The 25649-nt window shown below is 41.2% G+C and overlaps 2 protein-coding genes across 2 annotated transcripts in view; both read left to right on the forward strand.

Moving 5' to 3' along the window:
* LOC142406944 (sulfotransferase 6B1-like) overlaps positions 1 to 25649 on the forward strand; it is a 54564-nt gene that overhangs the window by 14122 nt on the left and 14793 nt on the right. The gene's annotated exons all lie outside the window — the stretch shown is intronic.
* LOC142407506 (sulfotransferase 6B1-like) lies at positions 1010 to 23311 on the forward strand. Its single transcript, XM_075497132.1, is given in 8 exon segments — positions 1010 to 1084; positions 3519 to 3586; positions 16977 to 17116; positions 18972 to 19007; positions 19010 to 19112; positions 20247 to 20337; positions 20842 to 20968; positions 23214 to 23311. Coding segments are annotated over 8 exon segments (738 nt in total).

The raw sequence follows: 25649 nt of genomic DNA on the forward strand, positions 1-25649 counted from the left end.
AGTATTAGTTACTGGCAGAAATGTATTTCAGCTAGCTGCACTTTTGCTCCCTCCCCTATGGCTGTTCTAATGGCTGATTTTTTGTTACATGAAACTCCAGTAACACCTCTTTTTTTTTTTTGCTCCCACCAGAAAAACGAGCTGAACATAAGCTAATTTTTTTTGTTGAACTATCAAGTATATTAATTCAGACTGGAAAAGCATTTGCTTATCTTAATCAAAGTATAAGTGGGCTGTAGTTTCAAAGGTAAATTAGTTACTGTTGTGGCCGTGTTACCTTAACCCCATATCCAATATCTTAGGCAATTATTAAGCTGCCAGGTCTGGAAATGTAATGTTTTTGATAGCCTCAAGCTTCCTTTTGCTGTATATTGATTGCGCTCAGAAGGGGCTTTCAGCTGAACATCTCCAGCCCTCAGGCAAGGAGCCTTTCTCTCACAAAGCATTTGGTATCCAGCAGCTGGAGGTGACATTTTTAGACACTGGTCCTTTCTTCAGCTCTGAGGAAGGTGTTTAATTATATATCGTTTCACATCCAGGAAGTAGCCTGGGAATGCACGGGCTACTCTGTAGGCTTGCTTTGTGGAAAGACAAAGAATGTTGTCTTTTCATTGTGTTGGCTTCTTAAAGACCCTATTCCATCTCAGAGGAAAAACCGTATATTATTTGGAGACAAAAGTCATTAGAAACAAGATATACTTTTTTGAAGCTGAGGTGATTAATCATTGGAATATTTTAAAACCAAAGGGAGGTGATTTACTAAAGGGTTGGAAATAATTTGGAGAAATCCTGAATAGGCTGTGACCTGTTGGAGGTCAATCTGACTGTGATAATAGTAGGGGGGAAAAAAAAGGCAAAAAAAATGTGAGTTGGGATTCTGAGCCACTATTACCTCTCAGGAACAAGACCATAGAATTATAATCGATATTTCTATGAAAACATCTAATCAGTGCTCTGTGCAATCAAAAAAAGGTGTACGTTGAATGCTAAGATCTGTGGAAGACAGTAGATGGCGCAAAGACGTCAGCCAACCTCCCGGGTTTCCCGGGTTGAGGTTAGGGACCAGACTCCAGAAGGTTTTAGGGTGAGCATGGCAAGAGGAAAAGGACCCTAATAGGTGTGTATCAGTTTTACTGCTTAAAATCCAACAAGGATCATGTATGGGAGGAAATGAAAGAAATTCAATCTATATGGGTGCCACACATAGATAGCATCTTTAAAGTGAATTGCCTGCAAATGCTATCTGCTAAAGTATTTTGATTACAGTGTTTTACAAACATTACACCCCCACCTTTGTAGCTTTTTGCAGTGTGATTATTTTTAGCTGTTGTGTCCTTCAAGTTTGGACTTTTCCCACTCTGCCTTGAGATGAAACAAAGCCTTCAGAGCTTTCCAAAATAATAAATTACCATGCAGTGCTCTCCCACACCCAGGTTATAGGAGAGGCATATTTAACTCCTTTGTTTCTCATCTCCCCTATATCCTTATTCCAGGCTCTGTACCTTGGATGCCCTAGTTATTAGCCTGTTTGAGCTGGGCTAGTCTCTTTCCATCTGTCCCCATTAAAAGTTTCATTCTGGAGCTGAGAAACATTCCCTAACAAAAATTAGGTGTGAATGTTTTGGCAGAGCAAGCCAATCCTTATGAAAAGTGATGATGACCCAGCATTTCCCAACAAAACCTCCCCTGACAGTTTTCAGAGCAGTGTGGCATTCCCCTGCTTTTGTGGACATGGGGGTCAGCACTCCAGCCCCACTCCAGCCCCTGGCTCTATGGTCATGGAGTTGTGGGTAAGCAGAAGTCACACAGGGTCTACTCATGACTCAAGTACATCGAGCCGGTGAGTTAGCCAGTTATTATTTACCCTGGCATCTCTATAGCTCTCCACACAGCTGCTGCTGTCTTCACAGCCTTACATGTACGTCAGTCTGAAAGAATCACCAGACTCCCCAAATGGTGTCCCACCGCTGCGTGGCTGGGAGAGGAAACCAGCTCAAATGAAGAGTAATAGAAATTTTCTGCTCTAGATCAAAACACTCTCCCCAAATTGATCCTGGCACTTTCTTCATGCTCTGCAATCACTTAGCATCCTCTACTCTGAAGGGTTGGCAACAGCTCCTTATGCTACTGCTCTGAGGTAGGAGATTCAGTGAAGTGCAGGGGAGTAGCAGTTGTACTGTGTGAAGGACTTTTCTGGGGTGCAGGAGGGGAGGTAGGAAATGGTGGATATGGTGGTGGTGAGTGGTGGAAATCAGGGACAAAGCTGTACCTATATGTAAGGCCAGCTTGGTGGGACAAGGAGGAGAGAAAAAGTTTGGGAAGTTGCGTACTTTAGAAAGCCAAGAGTAGGCAGTGCCTCAGGGATAGATAGAAGTACTTCCAGAAAAGGAACCTGCAGAGACTGTGGAGTGCTCAAAATTGAGCAAAGGTAGGGGGCAGGTGTGAGTATGGCTGGAAAGAACTGGAAAGACAGGTTTCCTACAGAGGAAGGTGGGATCTTGGCAGTAAGTGGTTATGGAAGGATGACTAGGCATGCTGGGGATGTTGCTTGCGCACTGAACAGTGGGTGCCTTTTAAGGTGGTGGCACCTTAGAAGGAGACACCAAGGAGAGGCCAGGCATTGTAAAGAGTATTAGTGTGTCTGTGCATCAGGAACTAGCTGGGAGTGAGCAAATGAGCTTCAAGGATCTTGAATACACTGGGCTGCAGACAGGCATGGCAAGGAGAGGGGCCTGAAGAAGCAGGTGCCTGCCCGGTACATTGACAGAGGAGCTGGGTAACTGCTGGAAGCAATTAGAGATTCTTTGATGAAACAAATTTTATTTGAAAACTAACAACTTTTCCAGTGGAAACATTTTCTAATAATGTGTTGCCTTCAACAAACTTCTGGTAAAATGCATGTAGTTTCTTTCTAGCCTACCTGGAGGCAAACTCAAGCTTCTGGAATGTATGGCTGTTGGACAGTCCTGCTATCCAGACGTTTCCAGAGCTTTTAGGCTTTTTCTTATTGTATCCACAATGTGCCATTGCTTGATTCCAGCCTCATTTACACTGAGTAATGGAGGTCTGTAGAAAGACACTACTAGTGCTAACGCAAGCTGGTGCATCCACCTGATACTGTGATGCTGTGCAGAGACAACAGACTGTGCCGAAAATCATTAGCACAGGATCATATCTGAGGTGATAAATCCACCCTTTGGTTTTCTTGCTTACACAGCCGGCCAGGGATTCACTGCACCCCACTCCACTAAGTGAGATACATGTCTTGCTCAGCATTTGCTGACAGCTGTTTGCATGGCCACATGCAAACAGTACAAGGATAGGAGTTGTGTCATTGCCAGCACTCCTGATACAGGGGTCAAAATCATATGAATTTGTTGCAAGTCCTCAAAACTATCCACAGTTTATTAGTGTTATCTTTATAAACATGCAAGACAAATTTTTTACTTAATTGCTGAGAACCAAATAACCTAACTGCCCCTTAATATCACTGCTTGCACAGTTTTACACAGCCATAGGAAAAAGAAAAGGCCAATAAGAAGTTCATTGACATACTGGACAAGATTATAACTGCCCTTGATAATCTGTCCCCAGAGAAGCTGATGTTCTCCTTCCAGCGAGTTTTGTACCCTGCTGTGATAAGCAGCCAGAAATTTTTAAAGCTCTTAAATCCTTTGAAGTCAGGAATGATGATGTGTTATTAGCAGAATATCCTAAATCTGGTGAATATGTCATTTTTCTCAGCTTCAAGTGAAAGTATTATAAAATGATCAGGAGGTATTTTAAATGAAATGGAATGGAAAGGAGTGGAATGAAAAATGAAATTAAATGAAATAAAAAAGAAATCTATCTGCTGCTAAGTGAATGCTAATAAGAAGTATGTGCAATGAACTTCTGTGTGTGTGTTTGGATAATACATTTTCTTTAATTCATAATTAAGCTACTGCAAAGGAAAAAATAAGCAATAAAAAGCTAATGCGCCCGAAGCAGTCTTAGATGGGCCTCCATACCTTCATGGTGTATGTGGTACTCAGTGGCTTTTTCCTCTTTCCACTTAGTATTGGGTCAAATCCACCAGCTCTTCCACTGAAGGGGGACAGCTTTGGGGTTGGAAGGGGTGAGAGGGGCAAGGCCACTGAAGAGCTCAATTCTTCTTTTCCACTGCACCCAGCAAGTGCCAGGGCCATGTCAGGAAGAGTTTTCTCTTACAGCTGAACCTGTTCATCTTTCCTTCGTACCAGATCCCCTGGGCAGGGAGAGCTGGAACAGTGCTGGACTGGTCAGGTAACATTGCTGTGGGCTGTGAGTGTAAGGTACTGAGATGTCACCACTGTCCTTGAGACAGTTATTTCCCCATGGTTTGTGTCAGAGATCCTCACTGGATTTTATTATTAATTAGTGGTCAGAGATGAATAAGTTTATCTGCCAAATGTAGACTCAAATAAGGAATATAGAAGCCTCTTCATGATATTTCTTTCAACAAAGGCTTTTACTCTCAGTTGTATTTTTTTTTTTCATTGGAATTGCATGGTTTTGTTTTAAATAGAGCTTGCACTTAGCTTTTCTGAAACAATTAGAAGGAAATGTGAATAATTTGGCTGTTTGCAACCAACAGTTTTCTGTATGCTATACTTACAGGACGCATGATGTGGAGGATTCCTTAGCCTCTCTCTGCCTGGCTGAACGCAGTGACTTAAGGGATAGGGGGCAATGGCGACAAGTTCCTGCCCGGCACAGCAGGCCCATCTCCTCTGTGACTGCCCCACCTGCCCAGGTGCCCTTGCACAATAGGTATGAGGCTCTGCAAGTGGAACCGAGCCATAATGAGGATGATGGTTCATCTAGCTTGGAGGTGTCGCCGAGGTTAAGTTGCCCTATGCCCTGCATCAAAACTGCTTCCATAAAGAAAAAAAGGTGGGTCATTGTCATAGGAGACTCCCTTCTGAAGGGAACAGAAGGCCCAATATGCAGACCAGACCCACTTCTTAGGGAAGTCTGCTGCCTTGCTGGTGCCTGGGTTAAAGATGTGGAGAGAAAGCTTCCTACTCTGGTATGTTTTCAGATTACTATCCATTATTGATTTTTCAGGTAGGCAGCAATGAAGTTGCAACTAGAAGTCTGAGGGCAATCAAGAGAGACTTCAGGGCCTTGGAACGACTGGTTAAGGGATCAGGAGCACAAGTAGTGTACTCCTCTATCCTTCCAACTGCAGGGAATGATGAAGGAAGAAACAGGAAGAGCCAGCAGATCAATACCTGTCTCTGAGCCTGGTGTCACCAGCAGAATTTTGTTTTTTTTTGATCATGGGTTGGTCTACATGACACCAGGCCTGCTGGCGACAGACAGGGTACATCAGTCTCAAAGAGGGAAAAGGATCTTTGCACAGGAGTTAGCAGGGCTTATTGAAAGAGCTTTAAACCAGATTTGAAGGGGGAAAGGGATAAAACCAGGCTTGCTAGTGATAAGACTAGGGGTGGCACGCCAATGTTTGAGGGACAGTGTGCTAGTGAGGTCCTTCGGACTGCCGTCTCAGTGTAGGTAGGGGATGGAGATCTGTGTGGCATGATAATATGAAACTATGAAAACTATGAAAACATAGGCATGAAAAATATGATATAGTTGCCATCACAGAAACATGGTGGGATGACTCGCACAACTGGAGTGCTGCAATGGATGGCTATAAACTCTTCAGAAGGGATAAGGAAGGCGAGGCGGTGGGGTAGCCCTGTATGTTAGGGAGTGTTTTGATTGTCTAGAGCTTAATGATGGTGGTGATAGGGCTGAGTGTTTATGGGTAAGAATGAGGGGGAAGGCCAACAAGGCAGATACCCTTGGGAGTCTGTTATAGACCATCCAACTAGGATGAAGAGGCAGACGAAATGTTCTATAAGCAGCTGGGAGAAGTCTCACAATTGTTAGCTCTTGTTCTCATGGGGGTCTTCAACTTACCAGATGTCTGCTGGAAATACAATACAGCAGAGAGGAAACAGTCGAGGAGGTTCTTGGAGTGCGTGGCAGATAACTTCCTGACACAGCTGGTGAGTGAGCCAACTAGGGAAGGAGCCCTGCTGGACCTGTTGTTCGTGAACAGAGAAGGACTTGTGGGTGATGTGGTGGTTGGAGGCCTTGTTGGGCATAGCAATCACAAAATGATAGAGTTTTCAATTCTTGGAGAAGTAAGGAGGGGCATCAGCAGAACTGCTACCTTGGACTTCTGGAGGGCAGACTTTGGCCTGTTTAGGAGACTGGTTGAGAGAGTCCCTTGGGAGGCAGCCCTGAAGGACAAAGGAGTCCAGGAAGGCTAGACATTCTTCAAGAAGGAAATCTTAAAGGCACAGGAGCAGGCCGTCCTCATGTGCCAAAAGACAAGCTGGCGGGGAAGAAGACCAGCCTAGCTGAACAGAGAGCTTTGGCTGGAACTCAGGAAAAAAGGAGAGTTTATGACCTTTGGAAGAAGGGGCAGGCCACTCAGGAGGACTGCAAGGATGCCGAGAGGTTATGCAGGGAGAAAATTAGAAGGGCCAAAGCACAACTAGAACTTAATCTGGCTACTGCCGTAGAAGGCAATAAAAAATGTCTCTATAAATACACTAGCAATAAAAGGAGGGCTAAGGAGAATCTCCATCTTTTATTGGATGTGGGGGGAAACATAGTCACAAAGGATGAGGAAAAGGCTGAGGTACTTAATGCCTTCTTTGCCTCAGTCTTTAATAGTAAGACCAGTTGTTCTCTGGGTACCCAGTCCCCTGAGCTGGAAGACAGGGATGGGAAGCAGAATGAAGCCCCCATAATCCAAGGGGAAATGGTTAGCGACCTGCTACCCCACTTAGACACACACAAGTGTATGGGGCTGGATGGGATCCACCCAAGAGTACTGAGGGAGCTGGCAGAAGTGCTCACCAAGCCACTGTCAATCCTTTACCAGCAGTCCTGGCTAACGGGGGAGGTCCCAGTTACCTGGAGGTTAGCAAATGTGACACCCATCTACAACAAGGGCCAGAAGGAGGATCCAGGGAACTACAGGCCTGTCAGTCTGACCTCAGTCCCGGGGAAGGTTATGGAGCAGATCACTTTGAGTGCCATCACGCGGCATGTACAGGACAACCAGGTGATCAGGCCCAGTCAGCATGGGTTTATGAAAGGCAGGTCCTGCTTCACTAAGCTGATCTCCTTTATGACAAGGTGACCCGCTCAGTGGATGAGGGAAAGGCTGTGGATGTTGTCTACCCAGAGTTTAGTAAAGCCTTTGACACCGTTTCCCACAGCATTCTCCTGGAGAAACTGGCTGCTCATGGCTTGGACGGGCATATGCTTTGCTGGGTAAAAAACTGGCTGGATGGCTGAGTCCAAAGAATGGTGGTGAATGGAGTTAAATCCAGTTGGCGGCCGGTTACAAGTGGTGTTCCGCAGGGCTTGGTATTGGGGCCAGTTCTGTTTAATATCTTGTTTATCTGTTTAATATCAATGATCTGGACGAAGGGATCGAGTGCACCCTCAGTAAGTTTGCAGACAACACCAAGTTGGGTGGGAGTGTTGATCTGCTTGAGGGTAGGAAGGCTCTAGAGAGGGATCTGGGCAGGCTGGATCCATGGACCAAGGCCAACTGTATGAGGTTCAACAGGCTAAGTGCCAGGTCCTGCACTTGGGTCACAACCACCCCATGCAACGCTACAGGCTTGGGGAAGAGTGGCTGGAAAGCTGCCTGGCGGAAAAGGACCTGGGGGTATTGGTCGACAACTGGCTGAATATGAGCCAGCAGTGGGCTCAAGTGGCCAAGAAGGCAAATAGCATCCTGGCTTGTATCAGAAATAGTGTGGCCAGCAGGAGTAGGGAAGTGATCGTGCCCCTGTACTCGGCACTGGTTGAGGCCAAACCTCGAATACTGTGTTCAGTTTTGGGCCCCTCCCTACAAGAGAGACATTGAGGTGCTGGAGCGTGTCCAGAGAAGGGCAATGAAGCTGGTGAAGGGTCTGGAGCAGAAGTCTTATGAGGAACAGCTGAAGGAACTGGGGTTGTTTAGCCTGGAGAAAAGGAGGCTGAGGGGAGACCTTATCGCTCTCTACAACTCCCTGAAAGGAGCTTGTAGTGAGGTGGGTGTCTGTCTCTTCTCCCAAGTAACAAGCCATAGGACAAGAGGAAATGGCCTCAAGTTGTGCCAGGGGAGGTTTAGATTGGATATTACCAAAAAATTCTTCACTGAAAGGGTTGTCAAGCATTGGAAGAGGCTGCCCAGGGAAGTGGTTGAGTCCCCATCCCTGGAGGTATTTAAAAGACGTGTAGATGTGGTGCTTAGGGACATGGTTTGGTGGTGGACCTGGCAGTGCTAGGTTAATGGTTGGACTTGATGATCTTGAAGGTCTTTTCCAACCTAAATGATTCTATGATTCTATGACTGAAAAACTGGGAAGCAGACAGAATTACATGTACTTTAATTACAAGTACATCCATCCTCAGAGAATCAGCTAGTGCTGCCTTTCAAGCACTGGTGCAGAACTGCCAAATAAGGGAGGACAGTAACTAAAGTCCAGTGCAGTGAAGTCCAGAAATCAGTCTTTAAAACTGCACTTTGGTGAAATAAAATTAGAAGTAGGCGACCGCTGCTGGAAGTTCAGTTCAAAGCAAGTTGTTGGTCTTAACATGGGAAACTGGGTAAAATTTCACATTCTGCTTATGTGCTCAGACCAGGTACTTAATCGTTCCTTTTGGACTTCAAAAGAAATCTGTATTTTGGATACTGGTGGAACTAGATTAATTGTGGAAATACTTTCTGTAGAAGATGGGTAGGGAACAGGGAGTCTCCATGCAAATAAATAGACTTGATAAGAACAAGGGGGAATAAAGTGTGCCTCCAGTGGTGGAAGGTTTGGGAGGAAACTGAGGGCAGGGTTACACTAAATGCACTCAGGAATATGGTTTTCATTGTGCGGTGGAGTTATCCTGCTTATGTACCCATGTATGTGGATCCATACGCTACTGAATTTAGCATTGCGGACTTAAAGGCTTAATCTCCATGGGTGCAGGGTTGTTTGCCCTGTGCTTCATTGCACCCTGTGTTCTGCTCTAAAGACATATGCTTGAAGAATTTTCCAGCATTTCTCTCCTCAGTGACCACTGCTGCTGGTTGAAAAAAAGTGGTGAACCAGAACTTCTATTGCTCACTTATTGAATAAAATTCTTTAATAACAATTGTCACTTTGCACATAATGGGGCTTTTTCAGTAGTAATTATGAATGGGAGGCCATAATTCTCTGCATTAAAAGCAGTTGTTAGGACAAGTGCACACAAATGTAGAAGGTGGCAATCTCATTTCAAAGTGGTTATCTGACTGGAGTGAAGAGCATTTTTCACCCTTTGAATTACTTGTAGAAAGGGAGTCATCTTGAGATTTCCTGTAACAAAGGGAAGTTTTCAAATATTACTGCTTACTTAATGCAACTTTAAAATTAATATTAAACATTAACTTGCACAGATTGTTAGGTAACAGCACAAACATTAATGATCTTCTTTCTCATTGAGAAAACAAAATCAAGGTTTCAGATGTTAACAAAGGTCGAAATATGGATTATCCAGTGTGACATAAAACTGGAAGAACAACGAGTTATAAAACAAAACACAGAGAAAGCCAGGTGGCCAATCAGATATACATTTCTCTTTTATTTTCTCTCCAGAAGAAAAAAAAAAAAAGCTTTGTTAGTATAACGCTGTTATTATGAATTTGCACACCTAAAGGGGTTAAGAAAGGAACAGGTGAATCCAATAGTAAAAGTTATACAAAATAACTCTCATTATACAACATTTGCATAAGTGGGGAAGATTATATAGTCCATAAAATGGGAGATTCATGTTTCTCTGATTTTTTTACAGGAGTTTTTCACCCTATTTTTTGGGCTTTTCAAAAATCTTTCTGCTGGAGTTCTACATCTAATAACTTCAGTTGTCAGCAAGAGGAGAAGGGCTGTTCTTTGGGTCTCATGCTATGCCTCTTGGCATGATAACTAAGTGTCTTCTAAAATGAGCGATAAATGAGGAAACTAATAACACTTATTTCAGGGTTTTTCCCATTACCATCTGGAGAGGAAATGTTGGGTGTGTGCCAATTATAAAGACAATCCATATGCTAAACAGCACAATGCACATCTGAACATCAAAATAACAGCCCCCAGATACTTGGCTGGTGTCTGTATGTGAAGTTTAAAAAAATAAAATCTAGCTTTGTATTCCAGGCTTAAATACACTGAGAGCTCTGAGACATAAAGGACGGGAGTCAGGGGTTGATGCAATTGTAACAGTCAATCTTAGAGCTCTGAAAGGCATTTTCTGTTTGACAGCTTGTACCAAAATTCCCATGTGAGACCATGGGGCATATGAACATGTCACTATGGAAATCTATCTTATGGTGTTCATTTTTGGTTTGATTATTTTTCAAAATTGGTCTTCTTGCATTTGAAGATCCTGCTCTTCAGGAGTCTCAAAACATTGCATCTGAACCTGCTTTAGCAAGGCTTGTCCAGAGGGGGAAAGACCAGAAACAGTTCTCCACTGGAGGCAGCAGCAGCAGATGCAGAAATGTAATGTTAGCCAGAGCACTGTGTCATAGTGTAGCAAGAAATTCAGAAGAATGAGATGGGGGACACTGAAGTAGAAATAATAATGCAAAAATTGGTAACTTTAATGTATGACATTTTCTTCTAAGACATTCTGCATTTGACAAAACGCCCGGCTTATCTTCAAAAATGTCTGTAGAGTCATGTTCTCCTCTATTACACAAAGCCACCACTGTTAATTATGCAAAATTCAGCCTCCCTGTGTGTTTGATACAGTGTGGAAAGTTCACTGGTAGGAAGTTCATTAATTCCAAAGAAGGGCAAGTGCTCTCATCAGGTACTTACATGTAGCTGTGCTGCACAGCAGGAAGAAGCTTCTTCTCAGCAGATGCAAGCATTGTCACAGAAAAAATGTCCAATCTGTAAGCTTCAGCATGATTGAATCCATTGCAAAGACTCAAAATCTATTCCAGTGTTGTCCACATTTGTTTTCCCTTATTTTCTTTTTCCCCCCTGATTCATCCATCTTTCAAACTGTTTGCAACAGCTATTTTTGAGAGGGATTGGAATTACACACTGCAGGTAGCAACAGCCAAGATCCTTCTTCTTTCTACCATTTTTTTTATACTTCTTTCATAATTTCTTCTTTCTCCATTTTTTTCGTAACCCATTTATATAGAAAAAATGCCAGATATTTTTCTTTTTCTTTTGGAGACTCTTCAAAAAGTTCAGCACAGGGTGATGCAGTTGCTCAGTGATGGTTTTTTTAAAGCTATTTCTTACCTATTTCATGGAATCACTGCATTTTCCAGATATTGTGGGACATAGTTGCAAGAGATGCAAAGAAAAACAAAGAGGTGACAGGTGAAAAAATGAAATATGATGAAGAAAAGGCAGAGTATTCATATCTTGAACTGGGAGATCCAGGGAAGTCCCACATTATTACAAGCACTCTGCCTTTCTTTGAACCTCCCCATCCGCTACACCACCAAGAGTGAAAGCTACTTTTGCACTCCTTGAGCACAAATGACAGCAACTGCGCCCCTTTGCTAGCCCTGAGACAGGTTGATGGTGGTGGCTGAAGGCTCTTCAGATGGAGACATACTCTTGAGTGGTTAATGGCTATTCTGTTCCACAAGTGTGCCAAGAGACATTGGTACTTCAGGGAGCCAATTCATGTGACTCATTTTCGTTATCTGTTACAGGAGAAGAATGATGCCCTGGCAGTGATTACATCTCTTCACTGACTATAATGGAGTCCTTGGGGAACTAACTTACATATAGAGCTGTGGCTGTGCTACAGCTCTTCATAAGGACATCAGCTGAAATGAATCCCAGTGCCTGCTTCTTAAAGCTGGAATAAATAGCAACTTTATTGTACAAAGAAAGCCTTGAGTTTAATGAGTCCAACTCCGTATGGAGGGAAAATGTGCACTTGTGTGGCAGCTCTGGCCTATCAGAGGTCTCATAGCTCAAAGGAACTACAGTCATTTACTCATAGATTGCCAGATACAGCAGTATTAACTAATGGATATATCCCATAGATCAACATAGCCAGTTTTGTTGATAGCAAGATCTTTACTAAGAAGTTGTTTCACTGCTTCTGTTCCATTTCTTCCTTCCTGCAGTCACCAGCCTAGGTGTTTGCTCTGCAGTATCTGTGTTTTCCCAGACTGCTCATGAAAACTCACCATCTCTGTATCCATTGCTAGTGTCAGCTATTCTCTTCCTTCCCTTAGTTCTTGAGTTCAGTTTCACAGATACAGTTATTCTCTACACCCTCTTAACTCTGAGACCAACCCAGGCCACTACAGAGGGGTTCCCTTTTCCCACTTCCAACTTAGATGATACCAAATTAGAAAAAGGCAAGGCAGCCATTCATTTAATTATTGGAAGAAAGAGGAGACCCAAGTTTCTCTGGATGTCCAGCGTGTGTTTTCTTCTGTGCTTTCTCTGCTGATGGAAAACCTTGTTTTGTTCCCAAAGAGGTTGGGGTAAAATGCGATAAACTTTGAAAATTCCTTAACGTCTGCTTCAGTCCAAAAAAAATAGATAGTGGACAAGCAACTATAGAAAGGACTTTACACAATATAAAGCCAGTGTCAACCTTGCCAAAATCCTGTCATTCACCAGACATTCGTGAGAACTGTACTGGCACTCTGTGATTTCCAGTAGAGCAAACAAACACTCTGTGTGCTCTGCACTTCTGATCTGCAGTCTGGTCAATATCTTGGAGCTTCTGTTTGCACAGTTATGAAAGCAGGGATATCAAATCAGAACATTAAAACTACTTGAAAATGTTTTGGGAAGTATATCTGAACTCCCCATAACTTTGTTAAAGACATTTCCAGCATCAGGCTGGTCCAAAGACCAAGAAAAAATATGTTCGATGCCAGTAACTTGCAGTGTATCTCCTATTACTTTTCAGAACCAGATTCTAGGGGTCAAAAAAATAGTTGAATTTTTTGAGTTCTTAGTAACAGGGAAAGGTGTTCAAATCATTGTTGAAAACAGTAACTTCTAGTCTTGGAAAAAAATGCCAGGGAAAACCATGGACAATGAGAATATTCTCTCTTCTGCAAAGACAAATTACCAAAGATACAACTGTCAATGCATACCAGTAAAATGTCTTCTTGAACATGTGATGTAAACTGTGAAGATGTTAATGCAATTGAAGTTCATGGGATGGTATTTATTTAATAAATGTGGAATTTTGAAAAGACCAGTAGCAGTCTTATTATTATGGTATTCTACATATATTGAGGAAGAATATTTGTTAGAAGAAGGTCTTGTATTGGATCACTATATAAAGTGGGATAAACTTTTGGCCTCAGGGCAAAAATGATAAAAAATAAGAAAGCAAAGAAGCTAAAATCCTTTATTTACTTAATGCTGAAGCAGTTGTGTTTTTCATAAATATTTTGTCCTCATTTTTCCTGAATATCATCTTCAGGGCAATAATGGGCTCAAACAAAATCATTCAACTGATTTGATTTCCAGAATGCAGTGCAGTCAGTGAAAGGATTCTAAGCCTCATTGCAGGCTAATATAATTATTCAATTCCCATAAAAATACATTCATTAGAATTGTATCTTTGGGACCAGGCAGTATTCTCAGTCCTATTCCATTTCACTTCTTTTTAAAATCAAAGTGCCTAAAACTTTCTCCAACCTCATAGTCTTCAGTATGGAGGACAGCAGGTAGATCTGCCCTCTCAGAATACATGATTCATGTCATGTGTCATCCATAATCTGCTTGTTTGTTTTAGGTATCAGCAGTACAGCTGATGAGAACTTTTCTGATGAAACAAAGTTTGATCAGAAAATACTCTGAAATGCTCCAGAGCAGTCTTATAATAATAGTATTTCCTCTGTACCTTTGCATGCAAGTTCACCAATACCATGTCACTAGTTTTATTCCAAATTGTTCCTAGGTTCCAAACTGGGTCTAATAAATGAAATATATGTACGTTCACTGGTGCACATTCTATATCTCCTATAAACATTGAGTCATTCTGCAGTGACTCATGCCAGTAAGAGTACCTAAGCAATAAGACAGTGTTAATCATATGATATTTAAAGTATGCTTTATATGTATCACATGGTGAAGAATCTGATCTGGGAAATCTCTGTCCTTGGTGATATTCAAAAGCCATCTGGACACATGTCCTGGGCAACCTGCTCTAGGTGAGTGCTTTGAGCAGTGGAGTTGGACTAAATGATCCCCCGGGGCCTTCTCTGACCTCAGCCACGCTGTGTTTCTGGGATACAGAATGGGTAAAGCTGACTAAAGCAAATCTCCTCTACTGAATGTGCTGAAATATCTGCCATAATAAAAAGGCTGTGTCACTGCTCCCATATTGCTTCTACCTGGCTATTACAGCAGCTGAACTGTTGAAAAAAGTTCTCCCTTTCAGTGTTTAGAACCAAATATGTGACAGGGGAATTTATTACTGATTGGATTGCAACTCTGCCCAACATTAGCAGGAGACAGGACTCAGCTCTTCTGCTCCTGGCTACTCCCATGCTCTGTGGTGATCTGGGCTTTTATGCAGTGCTCTGTGTTCAATGGCAAATAACGATGTCAAATTTCTACTCCTTACTTCAGTGATGTACTTCAGCTCAGCTACCTATGCAAGTAAGGCAGCAGTGGGCTGGTGGTAGGTGAGGTTTCCGTTCTGGTAATTTTGTGTCATTTATATAGTAAGTAACGATAACATTTCCTGTAAAGGAAATTTTTTATGTCATTTTGCTCTTTTGAGCATGCAGAAGAAAATACAACTGGATAAAACTCATGTGATTTATATGATGCCCATTAAAGCTCTAACTAGGGTAAGGCTTGAAAATTTTTATGTTATCTTACTCTTTTGAGCATGCAGAAGAAAATAAAACTGGATAAAACTCATATGAATTATACCATGCCTATTAAAGCTCTAACTAAGGCAAGGCTTGTGTCATGACTTCAGTAATTATGTCCTAATCATAATGGCCATAAAAAGGAGGGAAGAAATTATTTTCCCAACCATTTTTCTCATACTTAAAAGTGGCAAGATCATTTTCACTCAAATTCTCATAAAAATATAGCCTTTGGCAACAAGTCAAATTCTTAGCCTGAAAGGCTTTGGGATGATTGACAGAATTGACATGATTCATTCTTCATAAAATAATATAAAACTGTACTCACAGACCCTACAAGTACTTCCATCTAGAGTAGGCTGAACCCCTCTATTTTTAAGTATAATTGTCAGCTAAGCAAACAGAACAGTAAAGTAAAAGACTGAAAACTGATCCTTTCACCAACTGTAACCTGAGAATGAGCTTAACTGTGTACTTTAAACAAATACTGCATAATATAACATATATTGAAGCTCCAGCTGTATTTGAGATCAGATATTTTATTTATCCATTACAGGATAAATATTGGTTCTGGCTAGAATCCTGTGACATGAGGCCAAGTTAAAACAAAGTCCTTAAAGAGCATGAGACCATAATGTCCCATCCTAGAACGGACCAAAGTTGCATTTAGCTGTGCGTCCTATGTACAGGTGCGGCCAACAGCATATCCAGCATATAATGACAATTCCTCAAAGTAGTTTCCCAGTCTCCAACAATCTGTGACCTAAGGACATCTTGAATCTGGAAGTACTTGTATTTAACAGCCCTCTGAGAATTTCTCTTCCATGAGGTTGTTGCTGCCCTTTGAAAGCTTCTTAGCTTTCAGTACCACAGTGTTCTGCAGCAGGGTTTTGCTTGAACTGGTTAGAAACTTTTAGGATTAATTAAGAGCTATGGCTCCTCTTGCTTCTAGCATGGCAGCTCTTCGTTTATGTAACACTTGGAATGATAAAATTCCAGTCCAAATTGTTAGCTCACCATCTAAAACACCTATGTACGGACCATTGTTTACAGAATGTAAACATTTTATTTCACCTTTGGAATCAAAGTACTGCTGATACATTTACCCCATCCTTGTATATCAGACCTGCCAGCACCTTTCCATGCCAACCAGGAACATTTTATTGCCTAAGCGGTGATAAAACATTGTGTAGTTCATAGAATGGTTTGGGTTGGAAGGGGCCTTTAAAGATTGTCTAGTCCAACCCCCAAGTTGTTCCAGCTGATCTTACTTTTTAGGGAAAGGCAGACGTCTGAAGAAGCACAATGTGCACTTAGAGCCCATTGATCTGACCCTCAGTGACACTGCAATGAGTGTCCAGTCTATCAGCCATCAAATCTCCTTTCAGGGCCCTGCCAACATGCTGATATTCCTGCTGCATTCCCTGCTGCCTTCTGGACCCTCTATATCTTGATCTGCATACCCAGGCCAAAGCTGTGGTGTTGCCGAAGTCAACTGAAGACCTACCGTCACAGGCAGTCTTGCATTCTGTTTGCCAAATTTGGGTATCTAAATCTCCTCCCTCCAGATTATTTGGACACCCCCCCCCCCCCCATTCTCCCAGGATTAGCCAACCATGTTATCATATTCACTTATAGTCAAAGTCTGAAGCTTAATTGTTCTTAATTATCTAATGTCCAATGAACATATGCCAGAGGCCACGTTAACAGTGATGGTCAGAATAAACACCTGAAGATGTAGGTTGCGTGTTAGCTGTCCTTTGAGTCATCATTAAAAACAAAGATATTCCTTTATATTTCCTCTGGAGTCTATTTCTCAGTGAGGTCAATGAGACAATTTTAAATGACCCAGCTGCAGCTAGTTCAGGGTCTTTTTCTGCAAAGGGCTAGGAAGGCAGGAATTAAGAAACACACACTGACACAAATAACCCATAAACAGGTAACCTGTACCTGCCTCTGCTGCCCACGATTACACATCAACAGGGACTTCTCGAAAGCAAAAGGGGAAAGAAAGGAATGGAAAATCTAAAACAGCTTTAGCTGATGTATTGGAAAAATTGATGATTGCTGCTGACAGACTGGAACATAAAGACCTGATCTTCACCTATGGGGGGACTGTCTACCCCGCTGCTCTTTGCACTCCTGAAATATTCAAAGCTATGGAGTCCTTTGAAGCCAAAAGAGATGATGTTATCCTAGCAAGCTTTCCTAAATTGCGTATGTTTTTCTCGCTGCACAAAAGAGGTTGCCATAATAATACTGATAATCAGAACAGGTATAACAATAGCAACACAATAATAACAGTAACAATAACAACAACAATAGAAATTGCTACTACTAATGTAATTATGGTGTTGCATTTAGAACTATGAAATATTTATTTCCGATTTTATTTGAGATGAATGAGAAAGGAAAGTGACATTCCTATTTGCAAATTAAAAAAAAAAACCACAAAGTTTGGCATAAAACTAATTTCTTTTCATGTGTAATACTGTATGTTGTAGGCTTTTATTTTCCCCTCCTACAAACTATATGAAATCTTTCCATCCTATAAAAATACAAATCTTAACATTTTTTTTTAGGAAACCATAGGCTCCACAGGAACTCAGACTGAAAAGGGACATGTACGTGGATATCAGGCATATCCGGAGTTATCAGAATTAAATGAATAAACATTTTTGAAGGTCATCTGGTTTTCCAGAATGTAAAATGCTATCCTTCATTTTTCTAATTGCTTAATATAGCCTATACCACAGCCAAAACATCTTTCTGGTATATGTGTGTGTGTAGGAAATCAGTGTAACAAAAATCAGTGCAAGCCTTCGGGGAGAGGAAGGTGATACCTATTTTACAAAAACCTCAAAGTTAATTTATTCTATCTATTTGCATTCATTCTCTCATACCTATATACTTTCAAGCAGCAAGGTGTTTGTATTTGAATGGTGTAGCCAGGGTCACTTATGGTGTGTGACACGAAGGATAAGTTGAGTTTTTATCATATATCTTGGGTTGTTCTTGATTGGTGGTGACAAACTAGTTTTTGGACAGCTCTTTTTCACCCCAGAGGGGGTGATGACTAGTTCAGTGTGATGCTTTGGGTCCCAAATTTTGCTTACTTCAGCCTCTATAAATGTTAGACAAGTCTGCTGCATGCCACAACCTTGTTGCCACCCTCCTGTTGTCACAGTGCAGGGTCTTCTGCTGACAAGTTGTGATCCTGTGTTCTTATCAGAGCGCAGGCCTCCTGGGCTTGACATAAGGAACACATTCCACAGTTGCATTGCTGTGAACAGTCTCCTTCCTTATCCATACAGGTCATCCTCTTAACCCTTGTTCTGCTGTTTCTCCTGGTGCCTTCAGACACACATCCCATTCATACTGCACTCATACCAGTCTTAACATTGCTGATACAAGTCCTTACATGAGTACTTTAAAGTTGGAATGTTTTACAACTGCTCATATAAGTACTGGATCTGACAAAAGAGAAAGTTCAAGCTTATGATAATTCCACTGGCTAGGAGTTATGCTGGGGACACTTTGAGCCAAAATGGATTTTGGCAGACAAGGAAGAGGATTGGCTAGAGAACTTAATTTGAGGCAAACCCAAGGCATTTCCTCATGGCTTTTACTAAAATTCCTATGCAATCCAACTAAATAACTCTTTTTACCCCGTGATGTACTGGTCAATGTCCTTCTTAAAACCATCTTGTTAGTTAGCAGTAAGACAAAGAACTAAGGAAACTTGTTTGGAACAATGATCAACATTTTTTTTCTCTTTCTATTTCATGGTTTGATACAAGTCCAGTAAAATAGTTCCTCCTTTTATCCTACCAGAGCAGAAGAGGCCTCAAATACTTTTTTTGTAGGCTTCAGCAATATTTTAAATGCCACAGACCAGGCATATTTCTCAGTACTGTTCAACTTCTCTGTACGTGTGAATTTCTATGCTTGAAAATATTTTCTTTTGTTTCCCTAATGAGATGTCACTGGTACCCCTCATGCACCATTTCATACATTACATGCAAGACTTTTCCTAGAGTCTTCAAAGCAATTCTGCTCTTCATGCTTCCAGGTACAAACTGGTTTGGACAAATATTAAGAGACTTAATACAACAGCTGCAAAAAAAAAAAAAAAAAAAAAGGAAACAAATCATCAGAAAGATGTGCCAGAAGAATTTCCCTACCTTGAAATTGGATATCCTGAGAAATACAAGGTGGGCACTGAAGCTTATATGTCATTTCTCAACTGAACACGCGACATATGCAATACAACCTTACAGAGTGAGGCTTTGGACAACTGCAGAGATTCCCTAACCAAAATAAATCCAGGTAGGCCTGTAAGGATAAAAAGATTCAGAAGGACTGTGTGACACACTTTCCAAAATTCAGTCCAATTTTATTCTGTAGAGGTTACAAAGGAGACATTTCATGCAAAGATAAACAAAAAGACCATGTAACGCAAGATGAAATGCTGGAAATAGTCCCATAAGGAACTTCTGTTGCATGTCCAACAAGCCAATTCAATTTACTACTGCCCTGCTGCTTTCTTATGCCCAACATTTACTTATTAACAGCAAATACCTATATTTATTTGCTTTCCAAAGCCTTTTTTTTTTTTCATAAGGAGGTACAGCATCTGTATGACTAGTTCAGGTTTCTGTGCACTGTCTGGCTAATATGCTTTCTTACAGGTGCAGAAGGACAAGCACCAGAGACAAGTGGACAGCTCAGTCCCCATGTGTAAAGAGACCTTGCTGGGGGAGCTGCTCACAAGGAAGTTAGATAGATACAGATAGATACAATGCCAGTCAAAAACTTCTGCTATTTTATGTCAGAGTTCAGATCCTTGCTCAGGACTTTCGGAGGTATTCCCTTTTTCCCCATCTTTCTGCATAGTTCCAACTTTTCTCCTTCCCAATCTAATCTCAGCTTCTTCCTTCTCCTGTTCCCTCTTTCCTCTTAGTCGCAACAGGCTCCTCCATTTTGACTCCAAAAGGATACATCATTCTCACCTCCCCACCAAGATCCCGCCCATTACTTTTAGATTTCTCTCACCACATAAAGAAGAAACATGAACTAATATTTTGAAATGGATCAGAGGACATTTTTTCTTCCTAAGCAATTGTTAGTAAGAGCTTTTAGTTTAGGGTTACTGAAAACAGACAGTTATTTGGTCCCAGGAAAAAGCTTAACAATTTCTCCTCTCCCAGCTGAAATTTTTGCTAGGGGTTTTGAAACCCTTTGCATTAGCAAATAACAGCATGGTTTGCATCAGCAAAGGGTTTCAAAATACTAATGTTATGTTAACTGTGCTTTCTACTTTCTCTCTTCTCTGAATTTTATTGATGCGGGTGAAGAAATTACCCCCAAGAAGACTTACATGTACCTATATGGCTCCTCAAAATTTACCTCAGTCCATTTTCAAGAACAAAGCTAAAGTGAGTGCTTTTTAAATGATTTATAGACATACTGACTTCAGTGGATTTTCAAGCCAATTTAGATTTTTTTTTTACTACTTTCCTACTGGGACCATTTACTTGTGGTGTTGCAAGAGGCTGGACTCTGAGTGCAAGTCATCCTCCAGAGGAGACTAACATTTTACCCGAATGTGACCCTACTTGATCATTTTATTGTTTTATCTGGTCTATTTTAATAAAACCACTGTTCACCATAAATATCTGAAAAACTTCATGCCAAGCAAAACACACTTAGATTCTATATAATTGATATATATGTGCTCAATAAATACATTTAAAAAACTTTTCTCAAGGTGAAGGACAGTGAAATAATTTGAATTCTGCTTATAATGTGGAATCAGTACTTCAGGATTAATGTACATGGTCCAAGAAATCTTTGCTGTGGTACTTAAAATGAACATTGCTATTTTTCCATTACAGCCCTTTCCTAATACCTGTATATGTATTTTAATTTGTATCTTTCAGATGCTCCTATTGCTCCGAAATCCAAAAGATTTAGTGATATTTTATTATCATTTTTCCCTAGTCTTTTTTGCTTTTCCATCTGATGAATCCTGGGATAGTTTCTTCAAAGACTTCACAGCTGGAAGAGGTATTGTATTCTTTCTTAATGGATACATTCCCTCGTGGTTACTGGTGTTTTACTCTCACTGTCTTGACCACCAGCGTAGAACAGTCTCAACAACACAAACACTATCTTGCCTTTAAAATGGCCTTCTCAAAAATTGCTCTTCAATTGCCTCAGTTGACTGGGAATGATTACTAGAGGATTGTTGCACATAGATGTGCATAAGCAAATGCCTACTGCAATGGTCTCACAGCCCAGTAAAGAGAAATGGATTTTCTTTGATGATGCTCTCAGTTGGCCTAGGCTACCCCCACTTCTGAGGACCTCCTGCAGTTCATCCAGCTCAACTGAGCAGTGAAGACATACCTTTGGGAAAACTCTAGAGTCAGTAAGGGAACGTTCACTACTCACCATGGCTTTTGTTTATTAAAGGGTATTCGTCCATTATTTTCAAACATGAAAGTAATACTGGCATTTAATAACAGCATGGTTAAGGATAAGAAAGCAATGATAACAGCAGTGATGATAAAAACTCAGTTAAACCACAAGTATTTGCATGTCTAACTCTATTTTATGGCTGAAGTGTGATAGTTATTTCCAAAACAATGTATCCAGTGGATCAAATGAACATAGTTATTTCTTAGAACAATGACCTGAGCTAATCATCTTGGCTGCATTTCCTAGGCAGTCAAGAGACATTATTTTCTAAAGCCTTTTCTTGTAGAAGCACATGATTTCACCTGGAAAGGAGCTCTGTCTGTAGTTCCAACGTGGCTTCAAGATTAGAAAGCATGCACTCAGTCTTCAATAATATTTCATCATATAATTATTACCTTATTATGTGCTTTGCTTTTACCCAGTGCTGTGGGGGTCCTATTTCAACTGTCTTTCTGAATGGAACATGCATGCCTTCATCACTGTTCCTATAAATGGAGTCTGCTCATTATCACAGGACTTTAGCTATACAGAGCCTGATTTCAGTAATTAGTTGAATTAGTCCTGGGAACAGCTGTGTGCATTGCTGTCTTTACCTTGTCATCAATGTGGTGTGAAAAGAGATACCCTGAGAGTTGGAAGGCTAGAGGGAGGAAATGCTGTGTTTCCTTGGATATTATCCAGTGCATTACTTTTTTCCCAACGGAATACATATTTAGGAGTGAAAAAATTGTTGAATACTTTTGGATTCCCTTTGAATGAAGAAGACATTCATGCTGTTATATAGAGGAGTAGCTTCCAATCTGTGAAGAAGACTGCTAAGGACACTCATGGGGCGTTTGGTGATGTTCTCTTTTGTAAAGGTGAATTTTCAGCTATTCTGAAGACACTATTCTCAGCCTTCCTATTGTTAGGTGTGCTATTCCCAGCTTCATTAGCAGAATTTTCCTTCCATAAATATTAGCTGAGTATTCACAGTGTACAGTGGTGAAAAATTCAATAGATTTCCTAGCTTTAAGAGTTATTTCACAACTGTCTCACAACTGGCTCGGCACACAGCTTTTTGGACACCTTTCCTCTTTTAAAACTGTGTGCATCTGACTCACCAAAGTCAGCTAACCTGAAAGGGGTAGAGCCAGACTATTGGTGATGTGGCAATGAGTTCTTTCCTCCTCTGTGGATAAAAAGATACTAGGTATTAGATGACAGCATGACAGAGCTTGTCCAGCCAGTAAGACCATTAAATCCTCCTTCTGAAGAGACATTTGCTTTTTTTTTTCCTTTGAAAATGCTACGGGAGCTTTTTGAGTAGCCATTGGCTTTCTGGAAAGAAGATATTTGGTTATTTCTGAGTGTCTGTAAGCCTTTTCCTCCAGACCATCAGTGCCATCTTATACTGAAGTAACTCTAGAGTTACAGCCTTCATGGCAGGAATAACTAAGCAGCTGGTGAATAGTTCTTGAAATGCAATTGCCGTCTAGCTGGTGTATTAAGGTGAACAAAAAATGAGGCCAGTTAACTTTATTTCACTCATGTAACTACCCAGGAGTTAGTCTGTGGCTCTTCACTCATCGCTGCCCCAAGACTGGGGCTATCTATTGGATAAGTGAAGCAGAAAGCTGCCCACAGATTGACCTCACCCAGTGGATCTCTGCAGACTAGCAGAACTGCTCAGGTTTGGAAAGGAATCAAATCCAATAATAATTTTAAAAAGCAAGGAAAAACACCTCACTTACCATATAGAGATATAAATAATGCTTCCTGAGAAAATAGATACACTGAATACTAAAACCTCTGCATTACCTCTTACAGTGTCAATAAGGATTCTTTGTAGGTGGTGTTAGCAACTGGAAGAATCTTTTTGAGGAAAAGCATACTTTGGAAATGGAGAAAATGTATAAGGAGCACTTAGCAGCAACCACTCCAGGTTAAAATATGATGTGTATTGCAAAGCCTGAGAGATAAAACAGAGCTGTTAAAGCAATCATTTCCTGAAATCTGTTCAGGAAGGCAGTTGCATGATACACAGGACAAAAGTTAATGTTGCAGATAAGTGGTGTACTATAGCTATTCAGACTATAGCTGTCTTTATAGCGATTGCAGTGTATATCAGATGTTAATGCTAAATGTAAGGCCTTTGGCATGCTGAGAAGTTGTTAATTTACTGAACAGTATTATGATTAATCACATACAGAGGAATCTAACAGCCCTGCTTCACAATATGCCTTCTTAAAGGAATATTCTATTTCTGCTTTTTTTAATGAATTCTCTCAGTCTTTCTAGAGTGCTTAAGGGTATTTGATACCTAGAGACCTTTCTAAAGACTACCAGTTCAGGTCATTTCTTGGCAAAAAGATTCCTGCCATAGTTGAGCTCTCATCCAATTGTGATTCAAATTAATGGAATTTTTTCATTGACTTAATTGGAAATTGAATTAAATATGCATTAAACACTGATAAAAAAGAAGCTCCTAACACATCAGTAGCTCAATCTGTTTAAAGTATAGTTATCTTTTTATAAGCAGAATATCAACCTCTGTCTCCATAGCTTTGGGTAATTTTGATTCATATCTAATAGCAAAGTTTGCTCTGTAAATTCTCTGCCAGGCTTTGTGCTTTTTTGCAAGTATGCCTTAGCAGAAATCTGAATCTTATTAACACATAAAATGCCACCTTGAGCCTCCTGATTTCTTTTTTTAGCCTAATGAAAATGATTGTCATAAACCAAACAGATATGTTTATGTGTGTCACTCCTAGACACTGCTTTTGTTATTGGTCTAGTCACAATACAATACAGCTACAGTTTACAGCTGCCTTTGACTTTGTTTTGTGGATTTCTAACATGTCCCAGACCTGCCTTGCTGTGAGGTCCGGTCCTGGTCAGAGAAGCAAGAGGTGGACCCTTAGCCATAATTTTGCTGGTTACATCACTGAGTGGTGTCATTTAGTTACCTACAGGTAACAGCTTTTTTGATAATGTTGGGAATATTTGTAATAACTAGTGGTTGCTTTATGTGTTAATCCACTGCTGTAAGGAACAGACTGGGCACAGATATTTACCTGACTGGCATGAATGTGGAAAAGTGATGGGTAGATGTTCCTGCCCCAGACTTGGGTCTTGGCTACTTTTTCTCTCCACTCAGGTCTGCTCTGAAGTCAAAAGTGAAGCACTGGTCCCAGATTTTGAGACTTTCACTTGGGGGCTCCTGGGAGCTCGGGGCAACTTGCTATGCCATGTCTGTGGTAGGTAGATAGTTTCTGTGGGAGGGACGTGTCTTTGCTCTGACTGTGGAAGTCTGCTGAGGTCTGCTCAGGGTATTAGCCTCTGGGACTTTCATAGAAGCTCAGAATAGACTTCCCAGCCAAACTTCAGCTACTCTTCCACAAGCACACCCTGCCTGAGCACAGCAAGGCTTGTAACAGCCACTTGTGCCATGAAGTTGACGTGCTGACTCGAAGGACACCTCTGTGTTCACCTGCTTTTCTGAGGTCCTCATGCACATCAGAGTCAATGCATATGGCTTCCCTGGGGACTGAAGGAACATCTCTGCAGCCTTATACACCTGACAGAACTCAACATGCCCCATGCTCATGCAGTGACTGAGCAGCACCGTTTTCCTCCACCGTTTCCATACCAAGATTAAAGGGCCTGAGACAGATTTTTTCCCTGCTACTGGCTGCTGCAGACCATGATAGGACAAGGCTCCGAGTCTGATTATGGGAAATCTGTCTTGCCTGTGGTCCCAGGAATGCTTTTCTCCTGCTGGTGAGAGAAGAAAATTGCATAGTTCAGACATAGAGAGTGCAAATGCTGGACATAGCAAAAAAAAAAGGGATTATTTTTAATACCTTTTAAGACTCCAGATTAGGAGAAAGTGCTTCCAAGAAATCTGCAATGCATTTATGCAAGTTTTCTTCTGCAATAGTGTGATGGATGCACTCGACCTCTTAACCAAACTAGCAGTAGTTTGGTACAGCTACCTCCAAAGGAGGTAAAGGCCTGAGCCGTGATCAGGCCAAGAACTCCTCTGGTCCCGATCTGTTCTCTGAAAACCCACAAAGGAGCAGAGTGACACAGTGAGCGTTGATGCATATGAGCTTGGAACACTGATCATGCAGTTAACGCATGAATAGTGGGTGGCTTTTCCAAGACTCATTTATCAAGGAACAAAGAAAGTTGTGGGTATAAGGAGTCTCATGCATATCGTTCCTATCACATGTAATTTGACTATGAGCCTGCGACTTTATCTAGAAATATGACAGCCAAAGTG

This window comes from Mycteria americana, chromosome 3, assembly GCF_035582795.1.
Source record: "Mycteria americana isolate JAX WOST 10 ecotype Jacksonville Zoo and Gardens chromosome 3, USCA_MyAme_1.0, whole genome shotgun sequence".
In the NCBI taxonomy this organism is placed as follows: domain Eukaryota; kingdom Metazoa; phylum Chordata; class Aves; order Ciconiiformes; family Ciconiidae; genus Mycteria; species Mycteria americana.